The sequence below is a fragment of the Eretmochelys imbricata genome, chromosome 13 (assembly GCF_965152235.1).
Source record: "Eretmochelys imbricata isolate rEreImb1 chromosome 13, rEreImb1.hap1, whole genome shotgun sequence".
In the NCBI taxonomy this organism is placed as follows: domain Eukaryota; kingdom Metazoa; phylum Chordata; order Testudines; family Cheloniidae; genus Eretmochelys; species Eretmochelys imbricata.
Window position 1 is genome coordinate 38,869,964 of NC_135584.1, and position 17,517 is coordinate 38,887,480.

Genomic DNA, 17,517 nt, shown 5'->3' on the forward strand with positions numbered 1-17,517 from the left:
CGTGGACTGTGGCGAGGGAGAAGAGTCTCATTTGCTCCATCGTTTAACTCACAACTTAGAGGGGAATTGTGTGTTTGATCGAAAATAGAAGAAGTTAAGAATTGGTAGCTGCATTTCAGGGTGGTTTGGGGGGATTTAACCAAGGAGAACGGTACCCACTGTATGTCCCATCCCCCCGGTGTCTATCTACCCATCCGTCCATTCTCAGACATACACATCTTTCTTTCTTTCTTTCTTACGCATGACCCCATCTGATCCTACTTTCTGTATTTAATAAAATCACTTTTGCCTTATTAATTAACCCACAGTATGTATTAACACTTCGGGGGGGGGGGGGCGCAAACACCTGTGCATATTTCTCTATCAGTGTTATAGAGGGTGAACAATTTATAAGTTTATCATGTATAAGCTGTATACAGGGCAAAATGGATTTATTTTGGGCTTGGACCCCATTGGGAGTTGGGCATCTGAGGGTCAAACGTGCTTTCAGTTAAGTCTGCAGCTTTGGGGCATGTGGTTGAGACCTGGGTCTGTGCTGGAGCAGGCTGGCGTGTCTGGCTCAAACCAGGCAGGGTGCTGGAGTCCCAGGCTGGCAGGGAAAGCGAGGCAGAAGTGGCCTTGTGTCATAAATATAAAGGGAAGGGTAAACCCCTTTAAAATCCCTCCTGGCCAGAGGAAAAATCCTCTCACCTGTAAAGGGTTAAGGTAACCTCACTGGCACCTAACCAAAATGACCAATGAGTTGACAAGATACTTTCAAAAGCTGGGAGGAGGGAGAAAAACAAAGGGTCTGTGTCTGTCTGTGTGATGCTTATGCCGGGGACAGAAGAGGAATGGAGTCTTAGAACTTAGTAAGTAATCTAGCTAGGTATGTGTTAGATCATGATATCTTTAAATGGCTGAGAAAATAGCTGTGCTGAATAGAATGAATACTCCTGTTTGTGTGTCTTTTTTTTAACTTAAGGTTTTGCCTAGGGGGATTCTCTATGTTTTGAATCGAATTACCCTGTAAGGTTCATCATCCTGATTTTACAGAGGTGATTCTTTTCTTTTTACTTATATTAAAAGTCTTCTTGTAAGGAAACTGAATGCTTTTTCATTGTTCTAAGATCCAAGGGTTTGGGTCTGTGGTCACCTATGCAAATTGGTGAGGATTTTTACCAAACCTTCCCCAGGAAGTGGGGTGCAAGGGTTTGGGAGGATTTTGGGGGGAAAGACGTGTCCAAACTATGTTTTTTCAGGAACCCAGATAAAGATTGGTGGTGGCAGTGGAAGTCCACGGGTAAAATAGTTTGTACCTTGGGGAAGTTTTAACCTTAGCTGGTAAAAGTAAGCTTAGGAGGTTTTCATGCAGGTCCCCACATCTGTACCCTAGAGTTCAGAGTGGGGAAGGAACCTTGACACCTTGGCACATCAGGTGGCAGCCCAAGGGGGTTTCTTTGATCCAACCCATCACAGAAGATGTGCCCCAGAGATCTCCCCTTTCTTCCCCTCAGTCCCAGCCTTTATAGGCTGAGGGACGAAGCCCCAGCTCCCATAGGGGCCAGTGCAGCGGGCATCCTTCATTTTATTCTCCCTGCTGGGAGGCACCCCCTACAGACAAGACATGACCCTCTGGCGGGTGTCAGGGGTCCCTGAAAGTCGGGGATGGAGGTTATGAATGAGATGGAGCCTGATTTGTATATTTATTTATTTATTTATTTATGGTCACTCAGTGCATACAACAAAAGTCACACCCACACACACACCACCCATAAAAATCCCAATGAAGAGCTAAATATGCAACATACAGCTCGACAGACACAACTCTGGCTATGGTCCTGCCCCAGGGCGGGGGGCTGGCTGGCGCAGGGGTGGGGAAGGGGATATGGGGCCTTTCCGCTCTAGGGGGCGCTGGCTCTGATCCAGTCCCAGAGCAGGGGGCTGTTGGGCTCAGGAGGGTGGGAAGTGGGACTCGGGTTGTTTCCTCGCTAGGGGCGCTGGTTCCCTGCATGAAGCGAGTTGTCTGGTCTCAGCCCAGCTCCCAGCAGGGCAGCATCCCCAGTGGCTGAGGGCGGATTAGGCCATGTGGGGTGAGCTCCTCGCTCCCCCCAGGGGGGTCTCCCAGGGGCACAGCGCTAGCGGGGGGCAGCTGTGGGACTCAGGGTGGTGTCACCAATAGAGCCGGGAGTCCCGGCCCCTTGTCTCCGGGCGGACGGGGGCAGCGGCCCCTACACCGCGCGCTGGATCACGTTCTTGTACTCGGGGCCACTCGCCTGCTTCAGCTGCACCATGCTGGAGAACAGCCACTTCACCTGCAGGGGGGCAGAGAGAGCAGAGGAGAGAGGGGTCAGGGCTGGGGGAGCTCCTTGGTCTGTCTATCTGTCATCCCTTCCTGCTTTTATGTCTGTGTCTCATTCACTCAGTCTCTGTCTTATTCACCTATTCTTCTTTCTCTTTCCTTCTTCCTTTCTTTCTTTCCCTTCCATGCTGCCCTCTGTGACATTATTGACGTGAACTGTGACCGCATGGATCATTGTTGCAACCATTGATATATATTTGCAGGAAATGTTGTACGAAGATTGTTGTATGAGGTGCCTATGACAAGGTTATGACTTGCCGGTTGTGATGATCCTGTCTGTGTGTGTGTATCATTTTTGTAGTTGAAGTTATGGATATTGGCTTTGGACTTGTATCTCAATGTGTTTTGATTCTAAGTAGCCTCAGTCAAGCATTTGCTCAGCTTCCTGCGAAAGGACTATTCTCAGTAAGTGGCCAATCAAGAAACACTTAACTGACAATGAATTTGGGAGATGCCAATCCACGTCTGAGCTTTCCTGGGAACGTTCAAACTAACATGTAAACAATGGCATCGGCCTGCAAACTGAGCCATGCATGGACATGTGACTTGCCCATGTGACTCCAGACTCCATCTTGGTGCTGTGAGTTTCCACAGTAAGAAGAAAGGATAGAGAATATAAAAGGCCCAGAAAACCCCTCCATTTTGTCTTGATCCTGCTTCAGACCTCTGGAGGATCCTTGCTGGAAACTGAAGCTCTGAACAAAGGACTGAATGACCCTCCCCTCTGTGGATGTACTCCAGAGACTGGATTTGAACCTGCATCACAGCTACAAGCCTGCACCAAGAACTTTGCCATTACCCTCTGTGTCTTAAATATAAACGGAAGGGTTCCAACCTTTCTGTATGCAGTAACATAAAATCCCTCCTGGCCAGAGGTACAGAATCACTTACCTGTGAGGGATTAATCAATTCAATTAACCTAGTTGGCACCTGAGCAGAAGAACCAATGGGGAAAGAAGATACTTTCAGATTGTTTGTGCTCTCTTTGTTGTTCCCTCTCAGAACAAACAGAGAGACGGAGCAGGTAACCCAGCTCCTAAAAAGATCCTGAAATAATATGTCTAAAATTACAGAAATTGTATGTAATAGCAAGGAAATGCGTTAGATTATTTTTTGTTTTTTTCCCTATGCTAAGCGGTAATTTTATTCCTGTTTTGTGTCTGAGAAGCAGAGTCAGAGGGGAATCCTCTGTGTTTTAAATCTTTTTATTTACCCTGTAAAGTTACCTTCCATCCCAATTTTGCAAGTGGCTGTGCTTGACCAGTTTGCTGGGGAGATGAGGTTGTTGAGAGAGGAATGTCTCTGTGCTGATTCTGTGAGTGAGCCGTCTGTGCTTCAGGGTCTGAGGACAGATTTGGCTACAGAGGGGATGGATAGCTCAGTGGTTTGAGCATTGGTTTGCTAAATCCAGGGTTGTGAGCTCAATCCTTGAGGGGGCCATTTAGGGATCTGGGGCAAAAATTGGGTATTGGTCCTGCTTTGAGCAGGGGGTTGGACTAGATGACCTCTTGAGGTCCCTTCCAACCCTGATATTCTATTCTACTAATGTTTTAGAGCCGAACAATTTTATAGCTGAATGCTTGAGGATGCAGGGGAGAGACAAGCAAAGTTTCACCCTCAGACTGTTTGGATTGGTGTGGTATCTCTTCAAGACAGAGTCCGTCCAGCCTTGGAATTGGTAGCAGTTAAGAATCTGAAAACTGGTGAACAGGCTCCTGTCTGTGTGGATGCAAATTACCTTGGAGACTGGGCGAAGAAAGACTTGCTAATAGCTGTTAGCACAGAGAGCCCACCCTAGCAGCCAGTGAATTCTGTTAAGCAAGAGAAATCAGGGTTTGATCCTTCAGGACAAGGAGGAAAAAGAGAACTTAGTTTTGCAAAGGGTAACCCTGAAAGGCCCAAACCCCAGTGATATTGAGCCAAAGATGTGGCATGACAAAAATGATTGTAGATGGACACTTGCAATGAATTTGTTGTTCTTGCTACTGGTAATTTTTGTAACGAATGTGTTGCTATTACCAAGAACTGTAAAAATGGGGGTAAGATCTGATTTGTATATTGACCTGGGTCTGGGGCTCGGTCCTTTGGGATTGTGAGAAGCACTGGGAATTGGTTTTGATAACCATTCGTCCCCATAATGAGTGGCATTGGTGGTGATACTGGGAAACTAGAGTGTCTAAGGGAATTGCTTGTGTGACTTGTGGTTAGGCAGTGCGGTAAAACCAAAGTCCTCTCTGCTGGGCTGGTTTGGTGTGCCTTAGAAGTGGAGAAACCCCAGCCTTGGGCTGTAACTGCCTTGCTCTAAGCAATTTGTCCTGAATTGATACTCTCAGAAGTGTCCCACCAAAGACAGCATCATTACAAGAGGCAGCATCGTTACACCCTCTACTGTGCTAAACTCGTTCATTGCTTCGTTCCTATGTTCGTTCTCTCTCTCACCTTGAACAGGGTCACGGTGGCGCTGTAGCACACACTCAAGAGGAAGAGGGTGACGAAGATCGAGATGGTGGACCAGAGTCCGTCTAGCTCCTTGTCTCCGTCCTCGCTGCAAAACTCACCTGACACAATCACCTCTGTTGGGGGGAGAGAAAGAGACATCAACTCCAACTCAGGCACTGTGACAGAGAGAGCTCGGACTGTGAGTCCAAAACCAACCCGCCTATCCCCTTCTCCACGCATCCTTCCATCCCTCCACTCATCTATCTCTGGATACATCCACCCATCCCTGACCACAAAGCATCCATTATTCCATCCCTAGACACACCCCTCCTTCCATTCATCCATCTCTAGATGTATCCATCCATCCGCCCATCCCCATTCATCCCTCCATTCATCCATGGCAACAAACCATCCACCCATCCATCCATGCCTGAACCCATCCATCTGTAGATACTTCTATCCATCCATGACCACAATCCACCCATCCATCCATGACTACAAACCCCGCATCCATCCATCAGTCCATCCTGAGACACGCCCCCCGCATCCGTCCATCCATGACCGCAAACCACCCATCAATCCGTCCATCAATCTCTAGACACCTCCAACCATCCCAAGACGCACCCCTCCATCCATCCACTCACCCCTGCCCACTATGATGGAAGGATGCAGAGCCTCCCAGGTCTCATCTCACTTATCCCATGTGGCCGTGGCCCTACACCCTGGCACTGAAGCTTGGCCGCGTGTTGAATTTCTCTGTGCCTTAGTTTCTCTGCCTGTGAAAGGAGGCTCAGGATCCCTCTGAGGTGGGCAAGGTGCCGGGATGCTGCCATGGTGGGGGAGCTCCCTAAAGACCAGGAGGATGGATTTCACATGTGTGCCTCTATGACCCTGCTCCCAATGTATCTAAACACCCAGGAGTCACTTCAGATGGAACACAGCCACCTCTGGGCCTGTTTATACAGGGCTCTCTTGCCAACCTGGAGTTGCCTCGGCTGTGGGGATTTTGAACACTGTCGCTTTTATGAACAGAGCCACAAGTATTTTAAGAATGGGATCTAACGTTTCTCTCTGATATGAAAGATGCTGCTCCCTGAAGCACGGTGCCCCCTTCTGATCCCCCTGCCCTAGAGATGTCTGGAGAACAGATGCATGAATCTGCTTGTCTCTCTCTGTGTTGTGTGTGTCTCTGTGTGTAGAAACACGACAGCCCAGGTGGGAGGGTCCCTCGGTCATGCCACGTGACAGGTGTGTCCATCTGCCCTGGACTGAGCTCTCTCTCAGCCAACCCGCACACGCGCTTTCTCTGTGTGCCCCTGCACGGCCCCCAGGATAACAGCCCTAACACTGCCGCTGCAGGCTAGCCACTCCTTAATGCCAGGTGCGAGCTCTGTGCTCGGCACTGGTGGGTTTGAGCCCTGCGCTCGCCCATCCAGCCTTGGGGCTGATACACACGGGGGGGGGGAAGGTGTGTGAGTGAGGGGCTGGGTAGGAGATGGGGCAACTGCATTGTCTGTCCCACCCCAGTGCCTGGGCCCGCTATGTCACCAGGGCTAGTGAGACTTTAGGTGAGTCCCTGCTTAATGTCCTCTCCAGATAACAGCCCTACTGCTGCTGCTACTTTGTGGGGACTGAGTCCCAGGAGCTGATCCCTGCTGTGGGGTGTTTGCCTGATGTTGTCCTATCTCCCCCTCCCCAGCTGCCACTGAGGGTAAGAGGTGGAGGAAGACCTCTTAGCCTCCTAGCCAGCAGAGGAGGTGTGTGTGGGGGTCAGGGTATTTTAATTACCTTCCCCACACTGACTGTCTGGAAAATCCCCATGGGGCATCTGCTCCTCTCTGAAGTGGACGGGGATGAAGGGTAAATCCTGATCCTGATACAGTGCCCCTCTGGGTACACATGGGTTATAGCCTAGAGAGGATCTCGCCTCGGTGAGATGCCAGGGATGGCTTGGCCATCCACCGATACACCTACCCACCCAGCCATCCCACGCTCCATCCATCCTTATCTCTAACCATCCTCCATATCTTCCATCCATCCATATAGATCCTTACCCATCCATTCTCCGACCTTCCCTTTCATCCATCCATCCATCTCCATCATTATCCCTAACCATCCACTCATTCATCCTCCCCCACGTTTTCCGTCCATCCACGCACCCCCGTCCACTTATTTATCATCCCTTTATATATTATCCATCTCCAACCATCCATCACCATATGTCTCCATTAACACAATCAGTCATCCATCCATCCATTGCCATATTCACCCATCCATTCATCCTCATCAATCACTCACGATCACTACCAGCCCATCCATCCATCCGTCCATCCATTCTCATTTTCCTATCACCATCCATCCCTATCGGTACTGATCCACTACCATATGCACCCACCCATCTGTTCATTTATACATCCATCCGTCCCCACCCATCCCCATCTCTAGCCATCCATCTATCGCAGTCCACCTATGGCCATCCATTTATCCATCCCTTCATCCTTCACAACGGATACCCTTCCTACCTTCACCATAAATTTATCCATCCATCCCCATCCACTTATCCATTGGCACCGCACCCGGGAACCATCCACCCACCATTCCCGCAGTGCAGCGCAGTCTAGTGGGACTGGGTGAGACTCTGAGAACACCTGGGTTCTGTTTCTAGCTCAGTAACGGACGTGACCTTGGGCAGGTCCCTTCCCCTCTTGGTGTCTCTGTTTCTTCTCCCTCCTTCTCTATTTAGGTGTGAGCCCTTTGACACAGGGACAGTCTCCCACTGTGTCTGTGCCATACCCAGCCCAACAGGACCCTCTCTGCGTTGGGGGTGGAAGTGCTACTTTTATCCAAATAATAATCTCGCTCTCTCCTTCTCTCTGTGATATCTGTTGGTCTATTAGTCCTTCCCTCTCAAGTATGTATGTATCCATCTAACCATCTCTCTGAACACTGGGCCTTCCAACTGACCTGGGCTTGGATATGGGCTCTGTAGTATGTGAGTGTGTAACTGTCCATCTACCCCCCTCTCCATCACTGCTTCTGTGTTGTTTTTGTATCCATGTATCTACCCATCCTTCCTTCCTATGGCACCAACCCGTCCTTCCTTCTATGGCATCAACCCATGTATCTACCAGTCCTTCCTTCCATGATATCTACCAATCCTTCCTTCCATGGTATCAACTCATTTATCTACCAATCCTTCCTTCCATGGCATCAACCCATCTTTCCTTCCATGGCCTTTACCCATGGATCTACCCATCCATCCATGGTGTATATGTATCCACCCATTCAGGATCTGGGAATTGGTGTCCCCAGACTTGTAGCATCTTGCCTTCCCCCTGCCTGCAACCTGGGACCTCGTCCACCTTGGGCGACCTGCAGATTTGACCCAATGACACCACAACAAGGAGACCTGGGGGTGAGCTCAGACTAGTTCCGTTTATTCACTTGTCGTCATTGCGGGCACAGAGATTATTTACAAGAAGCTGTAGTGGACAATACTAGCAGTGGGGCTGGGAGGAGACGTCTTCATTTACCAGAGACTTTGCTGACGCTGCGTTGGGTGAACTTCATCTGCAGGGCTTCGTGGATGACCATGCAGGTGTAGGTGTCCCCGCTGTTCCAGCTGGCCTTGCTGACTTTCAGCTTGCTGTAGAGGAAGAAGTTTGAGTTGCCGGCTCCGTCGTTGATGGGCTGGGTGGTGATGTATTCCATGCTGTCGTCGGCTTTGTGGTTCTTCATCCACTGCACCGAGATGTCCTCGGGGAAGAAGCCCCGCACCAGGCAGGTGAGGCTGACGGAGTCTTCGGAGCTGCTCAGCTCATCGTTGTGGGGGCGCAGGAGGTAGATGCCTGGGCCAGAACGCCTGCCTTCGGTGCATGGGGACGGAGGACACAGGGGAGCCATGCACATCACTCAGCTGGGCCACGCCGGGAGAAGGAATGTGTGTGTGTGTGTGTGGGTGGGTGTGGGGGGGTAGGAACATCCCCTCTGTCCTCCAGGATGGAGGGGCGGGGGACTGGGAGCTGGTAGTCCTGGAGAGCAGGATGGGGGATAGGATGGTCTCCATCTCACGTGGGGATGCAAAGGGACCCAAGGCCGGGATCCCAGGTTGTTGGGGGTTGGGGCTTCCCCTTAAGGAGCATCCCTCCCTGCTGGGGGTGGGGATAGGGGAGTCTCTCCCCTTAGGGACCCTGCTCTCCTCCTACCTGGCTTCTTGGAGATGGATTTGATGAGGGGCGAGGGCAGCTCTGAGTGCTCCACTTTGCAGGTGAAGGTCTCTCCGGCATCCCAGTCGCGGGTGAAGATGGGCATGGAGCTGGAGGCGGTGAAGGTGCCGTTGAACTGCTCACCGATGTCCAGGCGATCAGAGCTTATGGACTCTGGCTTCTCCCGGGACCAGACCACCCGTAGGCTGGAGTTGCTAGGCAGGTTGACCACCAGGCAGGTGAGCATGGGGCTCTGGGCCACATACAGGGCTGCGGGAGACGGGGGCACCGGGAAGACCTGGATGTTGCTGGGAGATGTTTTTTCTTCTGGGGACAGGAGAGCCCAGATCAGCAGGTAGCCCTGGGTTCCCCTGCCCAAGCCCATCCCAGTCTCCCCCGCAGTCCTCTCCCCCCTGGAGCCCAGCCCGGCACCCACCTCCCCAGAAGTGGATTTCCAGTAAAACCCAGAGTGCCCTGGCACAGGGCCTCCCAAAGGCAGGGGGCCCCAGGGCCGGGCAGCTGCGAGGGCAGAAGCTTGGTTCTGCCCAGTGGGAGATTTAGAGTTAGTGGGGCCCCTCCTTGGGACCCAGCCAGGAAAAAGATCACTCTCTCCTATCTCCCCCCGCCCCCATTTCTCATTCTTGTTTTCTTCCTCCTCCTCCTGTAAGTAATAGCAAGTGAATGAAAATGAAGTGAGATACTGTGACTGGTGTTGTCGTCAAACTTATTTTCCCACAGACCACTTGAAAATCGCTGGGGGTCTCGGCGGACACGTAATGATCTTTCCAAATATTGTGTGTACCGTTCGCTAATGATTGTAAAGCTCTTCGGATAAGAGCCTTTTGTAAAAAAATGTAAGAAAAGGTGGGGCGAGGGGTGTGGCCAGGAGTTAGGTTTGGGAGGGGGCTCAGGGTGGGGGGTGCAGGGTCTGGGAGGGAGTTAGGGTGTGGGACGGGGCTCAGGGTTGGGGGTGTGGGGTCTGGGAGGGAGTTAGGGTGCGGGAGGGGGCTCAGGGTTGGGGGTGCAGGGTCTGGGAGGGAGTTAGGGTGCAGGAGCAGGCTGGGGGTTGGGGTGCAGGGTGTGGCCAGGAGTTAGGGTGAGGAAGGGGGCTCAGGGCTGGGGCAGGAGGTTGGGGTGTGGACCAGTTCCCTGGGGAGCTCCATTTGGTGCGGAGGGAGGGGGTGGGAATGTGGGGGGGTTCAGGAGTCAGGGCTGGGTGTGTGGGGGTGCTCCCAGCCCTCTGCCCCTGGCGGCTCACGGGGGGAGATGTGCGGGGGGAGTGCGGCAGGCCCGAGCGCCGACAAACAGCTGTTCGGGGGCAGGGGCAGCGCTGGGGAGGGGCAGGGAAGAGACAGGGGAGGGGGGAGCGTGATGCCGGTGGGGGCGGAGCCTGCAGAGGAGCCCCTGGAGCCGGCAGGAGCAGACGCGGATTGACAGTAAAACACGGGGGGGGGGCCGCAGGGCCGGGCAGCTGCGGGGGAGAAGCTTGGTCCCCGCACTCCCCCGACACATACCCCCCCAGGCCCTGCCATGAGCCGCTCGGGAGAGGGGACTGGGAGCACCCCCATGACGCCAGCCCCATGCCCTGATTCCTGGACCCCCCCACATTCCCACCTGCACCCCTTGCACCAAATGGAGCTGCCCCAGGTAAGCGCTGTGCACCCCAACCTCCTGCCCCAGCCCTGAGCCCCCTCCCGCGCCCTAACTCCCTCTCAGACCCTGCACCCCTCACAGCCCCCCAGCCTCCTGCCCTCCCTGACTCCTGCACCCCCCCACAGCCCCCAGCCTCCTGCCCTCCCTGTCTTCTGCACCCCCCTACTGCCCCCAGCCTCCTGCCCTCCCTGTCTCCTGCACCCCCCCTCACAGCCCCCAGCCTCCTGCCCTCCCTGTCTTCTGCACCCCCTCACAGCCCCCCAGCCTCCTGCCCTCCCTGTCTCCTGCACCCCCCCCACAGCCCCCAGCCTCCTGCCCTCCCTGACTCCTGCACCCCCCACCCCCTCCAGCATCCGGCCCTCCCTGACTCCTTCAGCCCCCCACAGCCCCCAGCCTCCTGCTCTCACTGACTCCTTCAGCCCCCCACAGCCCCCCAGCTTCCTGCCCTCCCTGAATCCTGCACCTTCCACTGCCCCCCAGCCTCCTGCCCTCCCTGACTCCTGCACCTCCCACACTTTCCACAGCCTCCTGCCCCCCACAGAGCCCTCCAGCCTCCAGCTCTCCCTTACTCCGGCAACCACCAATCCCCACCCCACTCCCAGCCCCCTGCCCTCCCTGACTCCTGCAGACCCCCACATCCGCACCTGCACCCCTCGTACCAAATTGGAGCTGCCCTAGGGAAGTGATCCACACCCCAATCCCCTGCCCCAACCCTGAGCACATCCCTCCCCCTAACTCCTGGCCACACCCTGCACCCCAACCCTGAGCCCCCTCCCGCACCCTAACTCGTGGCCACACCCCTCACCGCACCTTTTTGTACATTTTTTTACAAAGGGCTCTTATCCGAAGCGCTTTACAATTGTTAGCGAATGGTACACACAATATTTGGAAAGATCATTACGTGTCCGCTGAGACCCCCAGCGATTTTGAAGTGGTCTGTGGGAAAATAAGTTTGACGACAACACCAGTCAAGGTACCTCCCTTTATTTTCATTTACTTGCTATTACTTACAGGAGGAGGAGGAAGAAAACAAGAATGAAGAAATGGGGGCGGGGCGGAGAAGAGAGAATGATCTTTTTCTTGGCTGGGTCCAAGGAGGGGCCCCAAAAATGACGCTGATCACAGGGCCCCACTCCCTCTACATCCGCCACGGCCCCTTCTCTTCCGAGGCAGCCTAGTGGGAGTGACAGTCACCTTCGCACTTGCAGGCATGGTCCTCGTTTGTGGTCTTGGTGCCCGGGTGGTACACGTGGCAGGTGTACGTCTTGCCCTCCCGCCACTCGTCCTGGGAGACAGTGGTGTTGCTGCGGGTGCTGAAGGTGTGGCCGTCGGCGTCCTTCTTGGCAGGCTCGGTGTCACCATGAAGTATCCCGGGCTTGCCGTCCACCAGCCATTGCACCGTCAAAGGCTCGGGGGAGAAGCCGGAGATGAAGCACACCAGCTGCACGGTGCCTGGCTTGGCGGTGCAGGAGTATAGAACGTGCACCTCGGGTTCAGAGTGCTGGCCCTCTGGCAGAAGGGTGGCAGGGGTTACTTTTTGTACAGACCCCTGCTTAGCCCCCCCGCCTTGCTCCCCGCTCCCCGGCGCCCCCGACGGAGCCCCCCGCTCCCCGTGGCACGGCGCCCCCTTTGGAGCCCCCTGCCCCTTTCCCTGCACTGCAGCACCCGTCACTTCTCTCGGCGTGGTGTCTCTCTCTCTCCGTCCATCCACCCACCACAGCGACTCCCTCGGCTCACAGCGCCGGCAGGCTCCCATCCTCTCTCCCTGCCGCAGTCACCAGATCAGGGACCTGAGAGACCCCCAACCCCTGCCCTTCCCCGCCCCCCGGGCTGCGTCGCATCGTCCCTACTTGGGATTTCCTTGGAGATGCTGGAGCTGGTGGGCTGGTGTTGTACGTTGCAGCTATAGGTGTTCGACTCCCAGCTGCTGGCCGGGACGGTGACCTGGCTGCTGAGCGCGTAGAGGCCGCTGGAAGGTTGCAGCAGGGAGGGATAGGTCTTCACGCCCAAGGGGGCGACGCTTGGGCTCCACGTCAAGGTGACCGGCTCAGGGAAGTATCCTTTGGCCAGGCAGCCGAAGGTGACCTGGGGGGTGTCGTCGCCGGTGCAGGAGGTCAGGGGGAAGACAGACGGGGCCGTGGGGCTAGCTGGAAAGGGAGAGAGAGCGAGGCCATGAGACGCAGCCCCTACCCTGCTCTATGCAGCACGGGGGCCCTAGCGTGGCACTGGGCCCAGCACTCAATGCCGGGGGAGAGCGTCCCCTAACGGAGCCCCACTCTGCTCCATTCAGCACAGCAGACAGCTTGTGGTGAGACTGTTGCAAGGTCTTGTTACTGTCTGTGTGTAAGTGGGTGCCTGAGAGAGACTGGCCCCCATCTTCCAGGTTGTGTCACAGAGTGACCAGGATCAGGGCCCCCAAATCACTTAGCGCTAAACAGAGCCTGTCTGTGATCGGGAGCCCCATTACACAGGTGCTACAGAGAGACACAATGACAGACAGTCCCTACCCCAAGGAACTTACAGGCCAAATAGGCAAGGTAAAGGAAGGGTCAGAGGGGAAACTGAGGCAGAGGGCGAGGAAGGGACCTGGTTACAGCAGGTCAGTGGCACAGCCAGGTACTTAAATTGGGGGACACTTCTGGGATCTCGAAAGAAGTGTGGTGCCAGAAACGTTTGGGTCTTCCGGTCTCCAGCTGAAGACATGCAGAAGTTAGACCAGCAATTTTAGCTTGGGTATGAATATTAAATGTTATATTCTCATGAGGCTCCTAGGTTCACTGCTAACATCATCAGTGCCTAGTGGCCAATTAGCAATTCTGTCGCTCAAACACACGTTATTCGAGTCCTGGGAACTCACTTGAGACACTGGTAGGAAAGACTGGGACTGTCCAAATCAACCCGGGACATTTGGGCCCTTTGGGTTAGAGTTCGGGTTATCATTATACATGGGGAGGAGGATTAAGGGTTAGCAGTTAGGGTTAGGTGCTGGGGTTAAGGGCTATAATTAAGTGTGATGGTTTAATGGTTTGGGTCAAATACCTTTCCACTCTCAAGTTCAATATTTGATGTGTTGTGATTGGATTTCTAGCCAATTTTGAAGCCATTCAAGCATCAGATTCCTACCAGTTGTGCTGCCATTTCCCAGAGGGAGTTAGTGAGACTCTTGGGTCCTATCCCAAGGGGCAGTTTGCCACGATGACTCATAATTCTGATGCTGGGATGCTTGTTACCCAACTGGAGACATGGAAACCCTAGAGCTCAGAGGGTGAAGGTGGGGAGGTTAGGGTCAGAGCTGGGGTTATGGTTAGGGGTATAATTGGTAGTTAGTACTTGTATCAAAGTGTCTAGAAAACCTAATCTAGGATCAGGGACCCATCGCGCCAGGAGCTTTACAGAGACATAAGGGTGAGGACTTTACTGATCCCAGGACTATTGCAGCATAAGAAATCTAAAGGTTGGGGGGATCAGGTTGGGACGTTAGGGTTAGGGGTTGGGTTTGACGAGAGGGTCAGAGTTGAGGGTCAGAGTTAGGGAGTAGGGGCTAGAGAGCCGGGGTTCAGGATGAGGATAGGACTATAGGGAAAGGGTGAGAATTAGGGTGTTGGGGTTAAGGAGTTGGTGCATCTTTTGGGGGTTAGGACACTGGGGTTAGGATCCTGGTTAGGGAGTTAGGTCAGAGTTGGGGGTCTAAGTAGTTGGGTTTAAGGTTGGTTTAGGGTGATAGTTCTGTGGTTAGGTTAAAAAAGCTTCCCTCCCCCAAACTCAGTAGTTGACTAGTTATCATGACTTCTAGCTCACGAGCTTTCTAGCCAGATTCCCACACAAGCAGTTACCGGGGTCTGCATCTCCAGTGGGCTTTAGACCGAGACGTCAGAGTTCGTCCCCCCTGGAAAGGAAGCCCGACGCGTCTCCAGCTGAGTGTGCCGCAAAAACGGAGTCAGTTCAACTCAAAGGCCAAATTAGGAGCCTGAACTCTGAGCTGTTGCCCGAAGAGGGGCTGCCAGTTACGTCCAGCCCCAGGCAGCCAAGCTGACATCTAGCTGTGCTGGGAACTCCCCACGCTCGGCCCTCAGCATGGAGCATGAGCACAGAGCTGGTGGAGGGAGGCTGGGACGGCTCAGAGAGACGTGTTCCTGCACTCGGTGAGTTGAGGGTTTTACCTCTGACAAGGGACATGCAAAGGGAAATTTATGCCTCAGTTTAGAAAGTTTTTGGTAGCAAATATTTGCGACTGGGCTAAAGAGAGGAGACAACAAAAGTCCCTTAGAAACAATTCAGCTGTTCCCCCAAACTTCTAGTTTCAGCCCCCCAACCCTGAGCACCCCACGTCTGCCTATGGCCTTGAGTCCTGACCCCCAGCCACCTGCTAGCCCAGCCCTGGGCTCCCCCAGGCCTGCCAGTGCCTCTCACTCCCAACCCACAGCCCCTGCTAGCCCCGCTCTGCCCCACTGCCCTGCCGGTGCTCCTCACTCCCGACCCGCAGCCCCCTGATATCTCAGCACTGCCCCCCCAGCTCTGCTGGTGCCCCCTCACTCCTGACCTGCAGCCCCCTGCTAGCCCAGCGCTGGGATCTCCCTACAGCTCTGCAGGTGCCCCTCACTCCTGACCCATATCCCCTGCTAGCCCAGCACTAGGCTCCCCCACCCAGCTCTGCCAGTGACCCTCAATGCTGACCTGAAGCCCCCTGATATCTCAGCCCTGTCCCCCCCGGCCTTGCTGGTGCCCCTCACTCCCAGCCCACAGGACTGTGCGAACCAGGCCCTGGCTCCCTCACAGCTCTGTGGGTGCCCCTCCCTCCAGACCCGCAGGCCCTGCTAACCCAGCCCTGGGCTTGCTCCCTACAGTTCTTTCAAAACTGTTACCCCAGCTTATAGGTGGAGTGTGAGATAAGCACCTCTGTTCCCCTGTCTCTGCGGGGGGCGGGGGGCACAGCGCTGCCTGTGTTACCCATCCCAACCTCCCCAGCATATCCAGGCTCTGCAGGGGAGCCATGTTCTGCACCCTGCTCTGGTTTTGGGTCCACACAGGGGGTGTACCCCACTGCCCTTCATAGGTGGGACCAGAGCACAACAGTCCTGAATCCCTGACCCACTGTTTTAACCTCTGAGAACCCGCCCCCCTCCCAGAACTGGGGAGAGAACCCAGGCATCTTGCTCCCCTCTCTAGCACACTCTGCCCCCAATTATTTATCTCTGATAGGGTTAAAACACCCTCTGCACTCATGTGAGAAGCCAACAGCAGCCACTTTCCTGTAATTTACTCACCATGTTGGGTCGTGGTCCGGTACTGTAGACCGGGGGGTTCTGTCCGGGAGTCCAGCTCTGCTCTGTGGCTGTCGCGTAGCTCTTCTGAGGTATCTTTGCCTGTCAGACATCCCCTCTCCTCCCTACCAGATGGTAGTCAAGATAATTATAGATTGAGAACAATAGATGACGCCCACTGGGGAGCTTTCACTGTTACAGCTGGTGAGAAGGTGTGAAAATTGGACAGGCGGGGAAGCCGAGGGGGCTAAAACCGGGGTGAAAAAAAAACCTCAGTGTGACTTTCACTTCTGTAATCTTCCCCTTTTCAGCCCATGTTGTTTGTTTGTTTTGTTGGTCGGTTTTGCCCAGAGATTCGGTCACGAAGGCCCCAAAGCTCAGAAAAGATTGAGGCCTCCTGGGGGCTCTTTTTGAGAACCTGCCATGCGGGAGGGTGAAGAAGACAACTTTAGGGCTGTCCTGGAACTGGGGATAGAACCCAGGAGTCCTGACTCTCAACCACCCAGGATGGATAGATTGATAGTGGGTGTATTCGGGGTAGATAGATGTCCTGTACCTAGGTGCACACAAGTATCATGTCTCCTTCTAGCCATTATACTTTCTTTTAACGTCTGCTGGCAGTTTGTCTTTATTATACAAAGGGTTTCTTCTGGTCCTTGCTCCTGTGAAGGTGGTGAGAAGTAGTTGGGTGGTTCCTCGCACCATGACTGGTGGTGGAATGTCCACTGCAATTTGACCTGTTTAGAACTCATCAATTCGTGGAGTTTCAGGGCAGAAGAAGGGATCACCATGATTGGCACGTCTCCCGGCGATCCCTGGCCCAAGCCCCAACCTTCTGGTCGAGCAGAGCCATTAGACAGAGAGGCCAAAGCTGGCTTTAAGGACTCCGTGTCTTGGAGAGTCCACCAGAATCCAGAAATAAGGACTGCAACCCCCAAAATACTGTAAAATTGGGAAAGCCAGCTGGGAGTGAATATTTCATCCTCAGTGAATTGCCCCTGGACCTGTCAGTGTCCCGGAGAGGCAGATTGTAGCACCCAGAATCCGAGGTGTATGGTTTGAAAGATCTGTTTGCACAGAAGGGCAGGGACCGGAGGAGAAAGCATGCGTGTTGAGTTATCTCATCCATCCATGACTCTTGGAGGGCTCTTCCCTAGCTTTAACGAATGGTCTTGTCATCAGACAGAGGAAGGGACTTAGGGAGCTGGCTTCGGTTCCCAGATCTCCCACAGACTCCCCCTGTCACCTTGGGGAAGCCACTTCTCCAGACCTCAGTTTCCCCATCTATTCAAGAAGAGTACTGATGCTCGCTTCACACTGGAGAGCTGAGAAGGGCTGGACTCACATTGTGAAGCATGTGGGGAATATTTCTGCCTTCCAAAGGTCCAGAGTCTCCTTTCAGCATCACTTGCACAAAACCAGAGCTAGTCCTCTGGAGTTGCTCCAGGTTTACACTGGAACAGCCGAGGTCAGAATCCCATTTCTCGTGTTTTTCGTCCATCGCTCCGACACCACTTCACAATGGAAAGTTAAAGGGCGAGAGAAGGTCTGCGACAGGCCCACGGTCCCACAGCTGCTGGGAATAGAACCTCAGAGTCCTGACTCCTTTCCCAGTGAA

General features: G+C 54.0%; 1 gene segment (V, D, J or C); it reads right to left on the minus strand.

The window, feature by feature from the left end:
• Positions 1-1,775: 1,775 nt before the first annotated feature.
• Positions 1,776-17,400, minus strand: LOC144273256 (immunoglobulin heavy constant gamma 1-like). The segment is given in 8 exon segments: positions 1,776-2,294; positions 4,781-4,914; positions 8,314-8,646; positions 8,986-9,312; positions 11,833-12,147; positions 12,489-12,785; positions 15,903-16,038; positions 17,245-17,400. Coding segments are annotated over 8 exon segments (1,782 nt in total).
• Positions 17,401-17,517: the final 117 nt, after the last annotated feature.